The sequence below is a fragment of the Penaeus monodon genome, chromosome 42, assembly GCF_015228065.2.
Source record: "Penaeus monodon isolate SGIC_2016 chromosome 42, NSTDA_Pmon_1, whole genome shotgun sequence".
Lineage (NCBI taxonomy): Eukaryota > Metazoa > Arthropoda > Malacostraca > Decapoda > Penaeidae > Penaeus > Penaeus monodon.
Window position 1 is genome coordinate 7,772,738 of NC_051427.1, and position 12,500 is coordinate 7,785,237.

A 12,500-nucleotide genomic window follows, 5' to 3' on the forward strand; every position below is an offset into this window, starting at 1 on the left:
GGTAAATTACTGTTTATCTTGCAAAAGCAATCACTCTAAACTGAATGCAGGCACAAACCAATGCCAAAAACTTTAAGGAAGAATATACATATGTAAGATATTAAATAATGATATATGTACTACTACCATTTTGACCCAATGTCAGCAGGTGGCAAGAATACAATACCATGTCCACTGTAATAAAAGCTTATCTATTGTCTTTACACATAGATGGCTCTACAAGTGCTTAGTCACCATGGAGTAAGCTATTAGTCTTACCTATCTCATCTGTTTATCCTTTTCCTTCATTTTTTGAAAGCTTTATTTCTATTATTTTATTGTCTATGATGTCATTAATATTATAATAACAATTTAATTATCATAATAGCAATAAGAATGATAACAATGTCAATATTAACAGTACTGGAAAGAAAACACATTTTCCTGCCAATTTAAGGAATGGGGAAATCAGGATCAGTCACTAGGGCCTACAGCTGGCTGAGCACACATGGAGCCATCTGTATGTAACAAAACTCACTAAAATCTAAAGGGGATATTGGGTTAAAAAGAGCTCAAGACAACTATCTTTGAGGCATCAACAATTGGAGCAAGAACCTGAAACCTTCAACAAAAATCACACCAGTGAGATATAGGCTAACCTTTGACAGGCTGCATTGTAGGCCTCAGATTATCCAAATTCTGATAAAAGACCTTCTCAAGAGGTGTAACAGATGGAGCCTGAGAGAGAGGTCCACCGTCGATCAGCGAGGTACGCTGGCCTGAGAGCTTCTTACAAGGATGGGGCTTGCGGAAGAGCTGTTTGGGAATCTGGCCAAAGTTGTTGATGAAGCCAATGGTTGCATTCTTCTTCAGTGGGTCATCAATGCTGTGGGGACACACATGTCTCATGAAGTTATATCAGCTACAAGAAACCTTATCATTATTTATACCTCCTTGTTTTCGAACCTGAATGTGAAAACAGATCTTTAAAAAAAACTTTGGATCCAACAAGTCACTTGTAAAAGATAAAAAACAGAAAAGAAAAGAAGAAAAAAATTATTCAATACTTCTTTATCTTTAGCCAATTATTCCATTACCTGTAAATATCCACATTTCCCTCATAGAAGAGGTGATGGAAGACATTAACAGCCTCGACTGCAGGCTGTCCTTGCTGCTTGTACCCAAATATCAGGTCAATCCATTCATGCAAGTGTGCTGAGACATAGTCACACTCCAGGGCTGCTCTGTGCAAACGAATGAATTCCCGTGCATCTCCTTTAGCCCATGGGGGGAGCACGACATCGTCTAGCTGTGTCCCACTCTGTTTACAACCTAGGAAGAGAATATGAATATTTTTGATCAATTATAACTAAATAACTGGAGTAGCTTCTTGATGTAAATTCAGTTCTGCTTCAACAGAGTGAAGTGAAACTTAGAAAACAATAATACTATAGAGTGGAATACCAAATAAAGTATAATAGAGCCAAATGTAGCCAAATTATCTGTTTGAAAATTTGCACCAAAAACTTTATCCCATTGGATCCGAATGCTTCATTGCCGTTATGTGGCCCAAAATATAAGCATTGGGCTTACATAAGTGGACACTCAGCTGGGTGAACATCTTGTAGGCAGGGCCCAAATGAACATTAGCATGTAGTGACAAGAGTCTATGCCTCACCTTTGTCATTTTTTTTTTCCAGCATAAGCATTTTTAGCTATTTTGCAATTTTCCAATGTCTATATTTGTCTTTTGATGTGATTTATGCAGATGGTAATAGACTGTTTCCCCTGCACAGACTCCATAGCATCTCTCTAGGTAGTCTATAACTTTGTGTAATAATAATATCAATAAGTAACATTTTGTTATTTGTGTTATCTTTTTTATTTTTCATAATATTCAGTATTATGGCAGTCATTGATAGGATCCTAAGCATGGAAATGGACCCAGTGCTCTTCCTGTCATGGCTCACTGACATTACATTTGACACTCATTTGTGGATGGAAATAATGCTAAAGCCCCTTCCTAAACATCAAGTGACTCTAATTACCCTCCAAGAGCTTTGTACATTCATCACCAGTCTTTCTTGTCACCCTGGCCTTCAGCCAAAATGCTCACAATGTAAAGTTCATGTCACCTCGGCCCATAACTAAATTTTCCCTTGTTCATGTCACCCATCACTGAAGCCAAATTTTTCCATGACATGATGGTCACGTCACCCAGATTGTAGGGGTTAACTACTTATCATATCACATGTTCACTCAACAACCCTTATATAATAAAGAACCTGAGCAAGGCTTGAAAATGTATATTCAAAGACTCTAGGAGTCAAACAAAAATTTACCACTAACCTAAGTCAAATCTATTGGAATTGATGAGGAATTCAGGTAAATAGAAGAACTCAGGAATGAGCTCCTTGACATCAGCCATGTTGTTACGCGAGGCAGAGTGCCACGCCTCCTTCATGCTGTGGAACATACGGTCAGCCAAGTCGAAGTGGCCACCCTGGAAGAATATCCAAGAGTTAAATTGAAAGGTCAAGCAAACAAAATTAAGAGATATTGATTTCTCAATTACATGGGTACTACTAATATCTACTGGTAGTAAATATTAACTGCAACTTCGTAAACCTGTTACTGACAAATAAAAGACAAAGAGCAAAATGTAATATCTACATTTATCTGTGAACCCAATCAAAAAAGCAGAAATATGTTAAGGGAATTAAGGGACTATGGCAATAAAACAGTTAGCAATAATTAACAGACATTTAAATAATATCCTTTTCATGATTTGGATTTCCAAAGAACTGATAAATTTTGTTGTTTGAATAATATTCTTCACAGACTTTTGTGCTTGTTTTTTTGTTGTTCTTTTCTAAATCACTTGTTAAGTTGTGTTGTTGCTCAAAGTAAGTATACCTTATGATGCTTCCCCAGAACCATTTAAAATAAACATGGAATATACTACCCTCGGACTGTGAAGTAAATCCACTTCTTGCATGAAGCAGTAAACCAAATCTAAGCATACATATTTCCTTCAAAGGGTTAACAACAAGTGTTACTAGTAGCCAAATAAAATGACAAACAAGATAACTATTCCACAATAAATTTCAAAACCAATCCCATCTAACAAAAAAATAGCAATTGAATCTTTATTTGTCATAGACTTATAGTTCAAGGATGTTACAATATCGATCAAGCTGTGGTAGAAAAAAATAAAGGTGAAAAAAATTATAAACAATCCTAAACTTACCTGTAACCTGAGAAAATGCTGAGTGAAGGGCTCCATCCGGACGAGGTAGGAAGAGACGATCATGGCTGAGGAGTAGTGGGTGCCATAGTGGTAGGGTGGGGTCTCGCCAGAAGGGTCATCCCACTCCCGATAGCGCTTGGCAAACTGCTCCAGCCTTTCGGGGGTCTGTAGGGCAGTGGCAGGGTCAGGAAAGGGGTCAGAGGTCTGATAATGCTAAAAAGCTATTTCTGTATATATTTTCTTCTTAATAAAATAGGACAATCAGAGAAACATCTGAATTTCAGGTAAAAATGGGAAATGAACAAGGAAAACAAAGGATATAGGAAGAGAAAACAATGAAAGAGAAAAAAGCTGTAAAACAGAAATAAAATATAAAGAAGGAAAACCAAGCTAACTAAGAGATTACAAGAAATGTACAAAATAAAATGATAAAAATAATCAAAGAAAAAGTAAAGTACTAAAAAAAAAACTGGGAGATTAAAAACTGGATGAGATAAGAAGGCTAAAAGTAAAGCTATGAGAAAGGGAAAGACAACACTGACCTGTGCCCCCATAGGCTTAGAAAGATCCCTGAAGGTGATGGAGCTCGTCAGGTCTAGTTCCTCAGATGCATAGTCGGCTAGGACCCAAGGAAAGATCGGGTACTGCATCAGGTCATTGTATGACCTACCAGCCAGTGTGTTCAGGTGCATAAGGTACTGGAAGTTGCTGATTTCACCACGCTGGAAAACAGCAGGTTTCAGTTACTTTCAACGAGAAGGTTTGTTTTAGAAAATACAAAGAGCTGTTATAAATTGTAACAAACAGATTCTTTCAAAACAAAATTTATCAAAACTTGCTGTAGAACCATCACTTGCATACTACAATCCACTTTCTAAAAAAGCTAACTTACCACCCATCTGTGTGTGACAGAAGTTTCTCCAATTATAGATGAGAACAGACCTCCAGCCTGCTCTACACTTGCAGACCGCCTCTGGCCTTCAACAGACTGCTGTGCATTGTCTGCCAGGCCTGTGCAGACTACCATCAGTCTGGAGAAGAGAATATTTTACAATTCAGTTCATCTAAATACTTTAAAGTTCCACATAACTTATGTACTCTTAAACTGATTTGTTTAACTTTCCACTAATGATCTATATTATATTCCAAGAAGTAATAATCATGGACCTTAATGAAGATATAATATAAATAAAGATATGTAACAATAAAAAAAATAACTTAATGATTTCCATAATATACCTCTGATATATTTTATTACGAAGTTTCCTAGGCAAGGCAAGTAAGTAGTTTCTGCCATCAGATGAGAAAATCTCCAGAGCAATGGGTTGCAATAAGTATCTGAAAATAAAAGAACCAGGAATTAATATCACCTGATAAATGAAATTGAAGTGGGCATCATGATGTCATGAAATTTGAAGTAAATAATTATAGCATCTTTTATGTGATCTTCAATCATTTACAGACCTTCTACAAACTTTATAACAAACCCCACACCACAAAGAAGAAAATAAAACAAAGTAGAAAAGTTCTACAAAATCAAAGACCCCTTTAGAAATAATAATAAATTATACTATATAATCATTAGGCTGTTTATATTCACCTTCTTTGGTGCACTTCCCGGATTTCATCATAATGGAACTTGGAGCATGCATGGTGCTCCAGGCTGGTCATGGGGTTGGTTGAAGGGATGATGGGCTCGTGCGTCCCCTCAGGCAGTGAGGCAATGTCCCTGATCTCCCGGCACTTGAGGAGGGTGAATCCGTCCACAATGTAGAAGTGCTCACGGCCAAAGAGCAGCAGCCCCTCGATAGTGTCCAGACCCTGAATCCTTGCACATCTGAACATGTGGCTGATCTGGACCAATACAAAGATAGTGATATTTGAATTAAAATGTTTGTTTTTAACCTGTTGCCACCAGATGGCATGTATGTACATGCCATTGCATGCCTGGACTATATTCCAGGTAGCATGTGTATGCATGACAATGTTGCGCCGGTCATGCCGCATACGCTATAGTGAAGACACATTCCCCGACAGTGGGGTCCAGGCTACTATGAACTCAACCCAGGAGAGAGGGTTTTCATATTGGGAAACCACCCGGTGGCATTGGGTTAAGACAACAATCACACGAGTTAGTGAACTACTTTCTGGTAAAATGTTTTGCAATAAAAGATCTACTTTTTCCTTGTACCATGTAATACAGAAAAAGCACTAGAATAAAAATTAAAAATACATGACTCAATTATGCATTTAGTGTCTTGCTCACAACAGGATTAACCATTTAAGAAAGAATATCACCAATAAATAACAAAAAATATTTATGCAGAGAAATGGAAGAAAAAATGTGAGACAAGAATGTTAATACAATGATTCAAATTACTTGAACTAAACATCATTCCTTTACCTTTTCACCATAGTCTAACAGCCTTAAGAGTGTCTGGTTATCAGGATTTTGGGAGTCATCTGTGGGCGTGTTGGAATCCTGGCCCACCATTTCACCAATGTCTAGGGTGTCCCCTTCATCATCAGCCTCAGAAGCTGCTCTGTTATTTAGGCCTCCACTCTTCACAATCGCACCTTGCAGCCCCTGGACATCTAGTGTGAAGGGAAGATTCATAACACTATTAGTAGTTCTTACAAAAAAAATTGGTTATTGTGAAACTTTTTTTCTATTCTTTTTTGGGACAAAAATACAAAATGGACATTCAACACATCTAGTAAACTGAGTCTCCACAAAAGAATGTGCTATAACTATATTACATGTACTATGCTATACGAGTTCTTAAAGTCTTTCTGTAAGAAATATAATTCAGACCCAAAGTCTACTTGTCTCTATTACTCAAAAAAGGAGATGGTCCACTTTTTTTTTTTTTTTTTTTTTTTTTTTTTTTTTTTTTTTTTTTGATGGGCCCATAATCTGAAGCAAGACACAAGTTGAAAAGCCATTCTTCTAAGCCAACTCCCAAAGTTCCTACCTATATCAGACACTTCTCTTCCTGCAAAGCTCTCGTTTTCAAGGTTGGCTGTCTCCTCCTCAATGACTGGTTCCTTTTCATGCACCTCAAGATCTGTGAGACCTTCGGGGCGTCGTCTCTCTGCATACTCCTTGCTGTCAAAACTTGTGGCCACTTTGTACTTAAGGTGACGCTATGAATGGACATAAAGATGAACATTCAATAAATGGATAGCACTTTGTGTGTGTACAGTTTTCTATGAAGTCTCAAGACAATAAATTAACACTTTATAATTTTCTGTGATTACAAGAAAAAAAAAAAGTGATGAACAGACATGTGATGAAGCATGTGGCTTTGATGATAAAATACTCAACATTGCTAGAAAAAATACTTAAAAAGAAAATTATCTAAACCACAAAAAAACTCACATTTTCGTAGTTCTCTGTTTGGGGTTTGAAAGGATAGTGCTTGTAGAAGTGCCTGTTCTGGACCATCTTCTTCCTCATGCGACAAGGTCCTTCTGTTGCATCTAGGATCCACTTATTCAGCCGTGAACCCTTCATGGGACCCCAAAGTCCCCGTTCCCTTGTCAGCTCCCTCTCACATCTCTCCCATGACTCCCAAACATAGCTTGCCATGTGTTTCTGTTTCTGTAATGGAAGTCTTGACTTCAGGCCCTCTTTCAAAGGTAAAAAGGCATTTATAATGTATCTACAGTTCACCTGCTGATGCTAGGTGTGCATGTGTACATTTCCCACTATAATTTTGTTTCATTTTCCTTTTATACACAGATGGCTCCAAAGTGCTTAGTCACCTATGAATCAATTAATAGGTATACCTAACATTTCTATTTACTACATTTATTGAATATTTAGGAAATAGGTTCTATATTTATAAGTTAATAACAATAATTATAGTACAACAAATAAATACTTCTTTAAAATTCAAGGAACACCATAAACTGGAGAGGTTACATAGTCTTACTAAATGATTCAATGGTGATTGAAGTCTATGGAACTACTTATATATGTAAAATAAATAAACTAAATTATGAAATCACCGTGGACACTTAATGGTTCACAATCAATAAAGCTCACCTGCAGGTACTGCCTGTGCTGCAGGTCCACTAGATCCCCAATGATGGAGATATGGGTGAAAGTAGCCATCTGCACATCTGACATCGGCATGTTGATCTTGCGGGTAACAATGCTGTCTTCCCTTCGCCCTTTTGTCCTTGATGCCAGCCTTGTCAGGCCTCCAGTCACCTTCTGTAGCTTCTGCATACATTAAATTAAATTATGAGGATAAATTTAAACTTAAAAGGTGTGCATACAACTGCATGAAAACACTACCTATGTTTAAATTGGGTGTATCAAAAGACAAGTGAATTTCCAAAACTTCAATGAAATGGACATTTTTTTTTTTCTTTTTATTTATTAAGGTATCTATATTTATACAAGTACAAATAAAAAGTAAATAAATAAATAGATAAATAATATATATTCACATGTGTGTGTGTGTGTGTGTGTGTGTGTGTGTGTGTGTGTGTGTGTGTGTGTGTGTGTGTGTGTGTGTGTGTGTGTGTGTGTGTGTGTGTGTGTGTGTGTGTGTAAGTAAATCAATAAAACACAATCATATGGTTTTTGTACTCACATTTGTGACACTTTGTATCTGGGTTGGAATCTCCCAAGGTAGTCTATAGGACTGCTTCTTTTCCCCCTCAAGGAAGGCTAACCAGAGTTTGTGTGAGGCTTCATTCACAAGGTCCCGCACACTTGACAGCTCTGGAGCCTTCCCACCTCCAGCACTCAGTGACACTTTGTACACCTAAGAATAGATAAATATCATCCTCAACATTTTAGCACATTACATAACATTAGCACATCATTACTGCTATACAGCACATAAATATTCTTTCAAAAATATCTACAAAGACTTTCAAACAAATGTATTTTCAACTAGAGAATATAATAAGTATCAACAACCTCTTCAATTGCAGGTTTCTTGGTGATATAGAGTTCCTCCCAAACTCTTGTTGCTGCTGTGGCCATCAGGTTGTGGCTTTGCGTGGCTGTGGCTTCGGCAAAATCACGCCCAGTCCCTCCACTTGTGGGGGGTTTGGCTACAGCTTCACTCTTGGTGTCAACAACTTCAACTCCTTCCTCTACCACCACAGGGTTGACATGCCACACTGAGCGGTTTGTGGTTTCAGTGCTGGAAAATTGGGTCAACTGGAGGGTCTACAGCAATAATATTGTCATAGTCACTTTGTAGTGTATTCAGGATATCCTCTTTGGCTGACTACTGAGCTTATGTCCAAGCTCATTTGTACTCACTTCCTTTTATGATGAAAAATGACTGATAAAGAAAAGCCTGAACATTGAGGAAAAAATGTATATGTGAACCAATACAGATTATATTTTCAGTCCTTCTTTGTCAAGCCTAATAATCAAGCATAAAAATTCTGACAAAAAAAAAAAAAAATTAAAAACACAAATCTCCATTCAAGAATCTCAGAAATCTGCAGCTCAGACGATGCAAATATCCAAACCAGTCAGTGCTACCCACTTGATCTTGATGTCTGCAGTGAGTTGCAACAAGCAGTAGGTGAGACAGGCAACAAACTCAGGCTCATGGTTCCCCGCACCAAACACGACACTTCTGCAGGACGAGAGGTTAAAAAAAAATTTATAAAAAAAAGAGAGAAACAAAAAAAAGAAGAAAAGAGAAAAAAAGCAGCAGCATAGAAATTCCCACTTACTGATGGAGGTGGCCTTTCAAAGCAGAGAATTACAAAGAAGACAAAAATGAAAGAGCTTCTCAGATTCAGGATCGAAAGTTTCTCTCCAAACCTGCCTGTGAGTTGTTAACTTGTGAAGAGCTTCCAGGATCGACATCTGTGATGCAATGGAGTCAGCTGGTCTTGAGAGCAAGTAGAGAATTGTCCGGTTGAGGCAGTGGTAAATCGACTCCAGGTTAATGCCAGAGGCACGGCGCTTGGCTTGTGAGATGAGCTTGATGATGAAGTCAAATACTTCATGGGGGTCCTTGTTGAATATGCCTAATGAAAGTAAGAATGTGTGAACTGAAGAGAAATTATCTCCGAGAAGTTATCATCTCTTAATACAATAGGATTATGTAAGACCAATTAACTGTACTTTTTCTTTCTTTCTTTTTCCCCTTACTTCATTTTACAACATTCTTTTTTTCTTGTGGGGACCATCCTACACTGTGCTGAAATATATCAACAGTTTCATTTATTATTCATAAAATGAAATCAACTGTAGAAAATTAAACGAAGTTTAGTATATAGATCATAGTCATTGTAGTGATCACATGTCAGATTTTTGAGGTAAGCTTTAATAGGCTTTGATATAAACCATTAATCATATGAAAAACATCATAAAAAATTCAATTTCATACCTCAAAATGTCCGTCTGATCTTTGAATTTCTTCTAGAAGTTAATAATTTCCAGTAGAAGTAATGGGAGTGCTTACTCATTGTAATTAATATCTAGACTAATATATCAATGAACCGTATGAATGAGAATGAATATCTTCACAATACAAGAGATGTATTTTACCGGTTTGGATAGTTTACCGAAACCGGTAAAATACATCTCTTGTACTGGGAAGATATTCATTCTCATTCATACCTTTAATACATCAATGAGGTAAGACCATACATCAGTACAAGAATGATTATAGTGTCACCATGATTTGTTCCAGTTCTTATCTTAAACTATTCTAGGTCTATCATATTTATTAATTTATCATGCAAGCATAATTTGGACGTTTCATCATCTCTATCAAAAGGTGTTGTCAATATTAAATGTCAAACAATCTTAGCACTATAGGCATATGAAACAGGAAATTGTAAATTACACATGGTGGATGTTATGCCATAATATAGCATCAAAATATAAGACATTTTGCAAGAATCATATCATGATTTTGCCATATATGTATGATTGTGATATCACCAGTAATGTAAAATGGCCTACTTCCTTTACAATATACTACCTTTGAAGAAACTGTTTCCTCTGACTAAAGAGATTAAGAGGTTAGCTTTGCCTTCTCTCTCCTTTTCCTGATTCCTCCTCCTCTTCTCCTTCATTCTCCTACTCTTCCCTCTGTCTCTTTGCTCCTCCTCCCATTGTGGCTTTCCCCTATACCACCATTTCTCCATACTCCCCTACCCTACTCTTTTTTTTCCCTTCTTCCTAGAATTCTTCCTTTTACTACTTCTCCCTATTTCCCTCTTGCACCTCCTCACCTGCCCAAAGTTTGTCCACAATTCTTGCTGCAAGATAGAAGACATTGGGTGCAATATGCTGAATGGAACCCCCTGCCACAACTGGCAAGGCTGCACCTTCCCCAATAAGGATATCTGCATCCAGCAGATGCTCCATGAGGGTACCAAGCAGCTGCGTCTGGAACTCGCACACCTGGGCCATGCTGCTGTTCTCTGGGGTGGCCTGATTGGGAATGACAAAATTATGAAGAAAAATCAAGAAAGATTATGAACAAACGTATGGACTACAAGCCAGTTAAAAGAAAATACAACTAGTAGCAATGTTCCACATCTTAGAATATTATCAATTCAATTTGTCAATGACAAAAATTAAGGATACATTAGCATGAACCCTTTCCCAACACACCTCCAACAAAAGATCAATGGTGTGTGGGCCTTTGCTTGCCGGGGGTAGAGACAGCGAGTCGACAACCAGGTTTTTCAGGAAATCCATAACCTGTTTCTTGGCCGGATGGTTGGTAAGACTCCCATCTGACTCACACTTCACTATCACTACATCCCCACTAGTTATGAACTGGATAAAAGAAACATGGGGAAATGGATTTAGTGATAAAATGGGAGAGATATTAATTGTGTTTGGTGAACTTTCAGGATAACTGAATAAAAATTGAAGTTCAAACTCTTGTGTTTGTATCACACATGTCATGCTAATATATGTTCTTATTAATGTGTCAGTTCAACTTTAATCAGTAAGTATCCATACAGTGATAATTGCAATTTTTTTTTTCTAAGAATAATGAAGACCTCTCTTGCAACTATATAAACAATCATGACAGTACGCCAAATCCTCAGAGCATCAACCCCAAATCACCTTCTCATCATCAGGAGAGGTCAGACTGGGGGGTTCAGATGCGCCTGTGTAAGGGAAAAGTGTCGAGGCCAAAGCTGCTAGAACATCCCCAGACAGGAAGACTGGGAGGAAATCCCCATTCTGCTGGTAGAGGAATCTCAGGAACTGGATGAGGGTTACAGGGTAGCTCTGCAGCCATTCAGGAAGTTCCTTTCTGTAAAAGGGGAATGAGCACTTTCTCTTACAATGGGGGACCCTTCACTGCACCAGCATGAAAACTGATACTGCTGATAAAAAATACAAAAATATCGAACCTATTCCTATCAGTAATTCCAACCAAGCATCAAAATATAGTTGATGGTCAAGTTCTCAACCAAAGCTCAGATTGTTTTTTAAGCTTTACATAGCTTCAACTGCATTTTTTAAGATGTCTCAAAAATGTAAGAAAGTCATAGTCTGTGCATCCACATACAGCTTTCCACAGTGGTTAAAAATTCTCATTTTATGATACTTTTGTAAATAAAGTCATCAGGAACAGGCATGCAAATACACAAACACAGAAATCAACAGTGGATGACATCTCAATACTTTATACATATCATATCCAATACTAAAAACTATAAGATTATATACAGATACAAAGACAATCAGTAAAAACATATGATTAAAGAAAACAATCTTACTTCTTAATATTATAATGTTTATAACCCAACAAAAACAAAAAACACTCATACTTCTCACTCACATACACATTAAACAAACAAACAAACACATTATATATATTATATACACATTGCATATATATATATATATATATATATATATGTATACATATGTATGCATATGTATACATATGTATACATATGTATATATATAATATGTATATATGTATATATAAAGATAGATATAGACATAGATATAGATATGCATGTGTGTATATGTGTACGTATATGTATATGTATATGTATATGTATATGTGTATATGTATTATGTATATATGTATATATGTATATATGTATATATGTATATAAGTATATAAGTATATAAGTATATAAGTATATATGTATATGTATATGTATATATCATCAAGGGGCTAACACCAACAGGGGGGTGCATGGCTGCATCCACCCTTTGCTTCCAACCATGGGGGTTCCTCGAGGCGAGTCTCCAGGCAGGCCCACAGCCCATCTCTAATTCCTCGCGACAAGTCTC

At 37.0% G+C, this 12,500-nt stretch overlaps 1 protein-coding gene across 1 annotated transcript in view; it reads right to left on the reverse strand.

The window, feature by feature from the left end:
* LOC119599035 (WD repeat and FYVE domain-containing protein 3-like) overlaps positions 1-12,500 on the reverse strand; it is a gene marked incomplete at its 5' end in the record, with an annotated part of 52,577 nt that overhangs the window by 15,246 nt on the left and 24,831 nt on the right. The window contains 19 exon segments of the mRNA XM_037948783.1: positions 639-865; positions 1,077-1,311; positions 2,329-2,482; positions 3,230-3,394; positions 3,772-3,951; positions 4,122-4,260; positions 4,469-4,567; positions 4,830-5,083; positions 5,634-5,824; positions 6,205-6,376; positions 6,612-6,833; positions 7,281-7,460; positions 7,837-8,010; positions 8,169-8,397; positions 8,752-8,844; positions 9,040-9,244; positions 10,460-10,661; positions 10,845-11,012; positions 11,310-11,502. Coding sequence (XP_037804711.1) covers positions 639-865; positions 1,077-1,311; positions 2,329-2,482; positions 3,230-3,394; positions 3,772-3,951; positions 4,122-4,260; positions 4,469-4,567; positions 4,830-5,083; positions 5,634-5,824; positions 6,205-6,376; positions 6,612-6,833; positions 7,281-7,460; positions 7,837-8,010; positions 8,169-8,397; positions 8,752-8,844; positions 9,040-9,244; positions 10,460-10,661; positions 10,845-11,012; positions 11,310-11,502 — 3,482 coding nt within the window.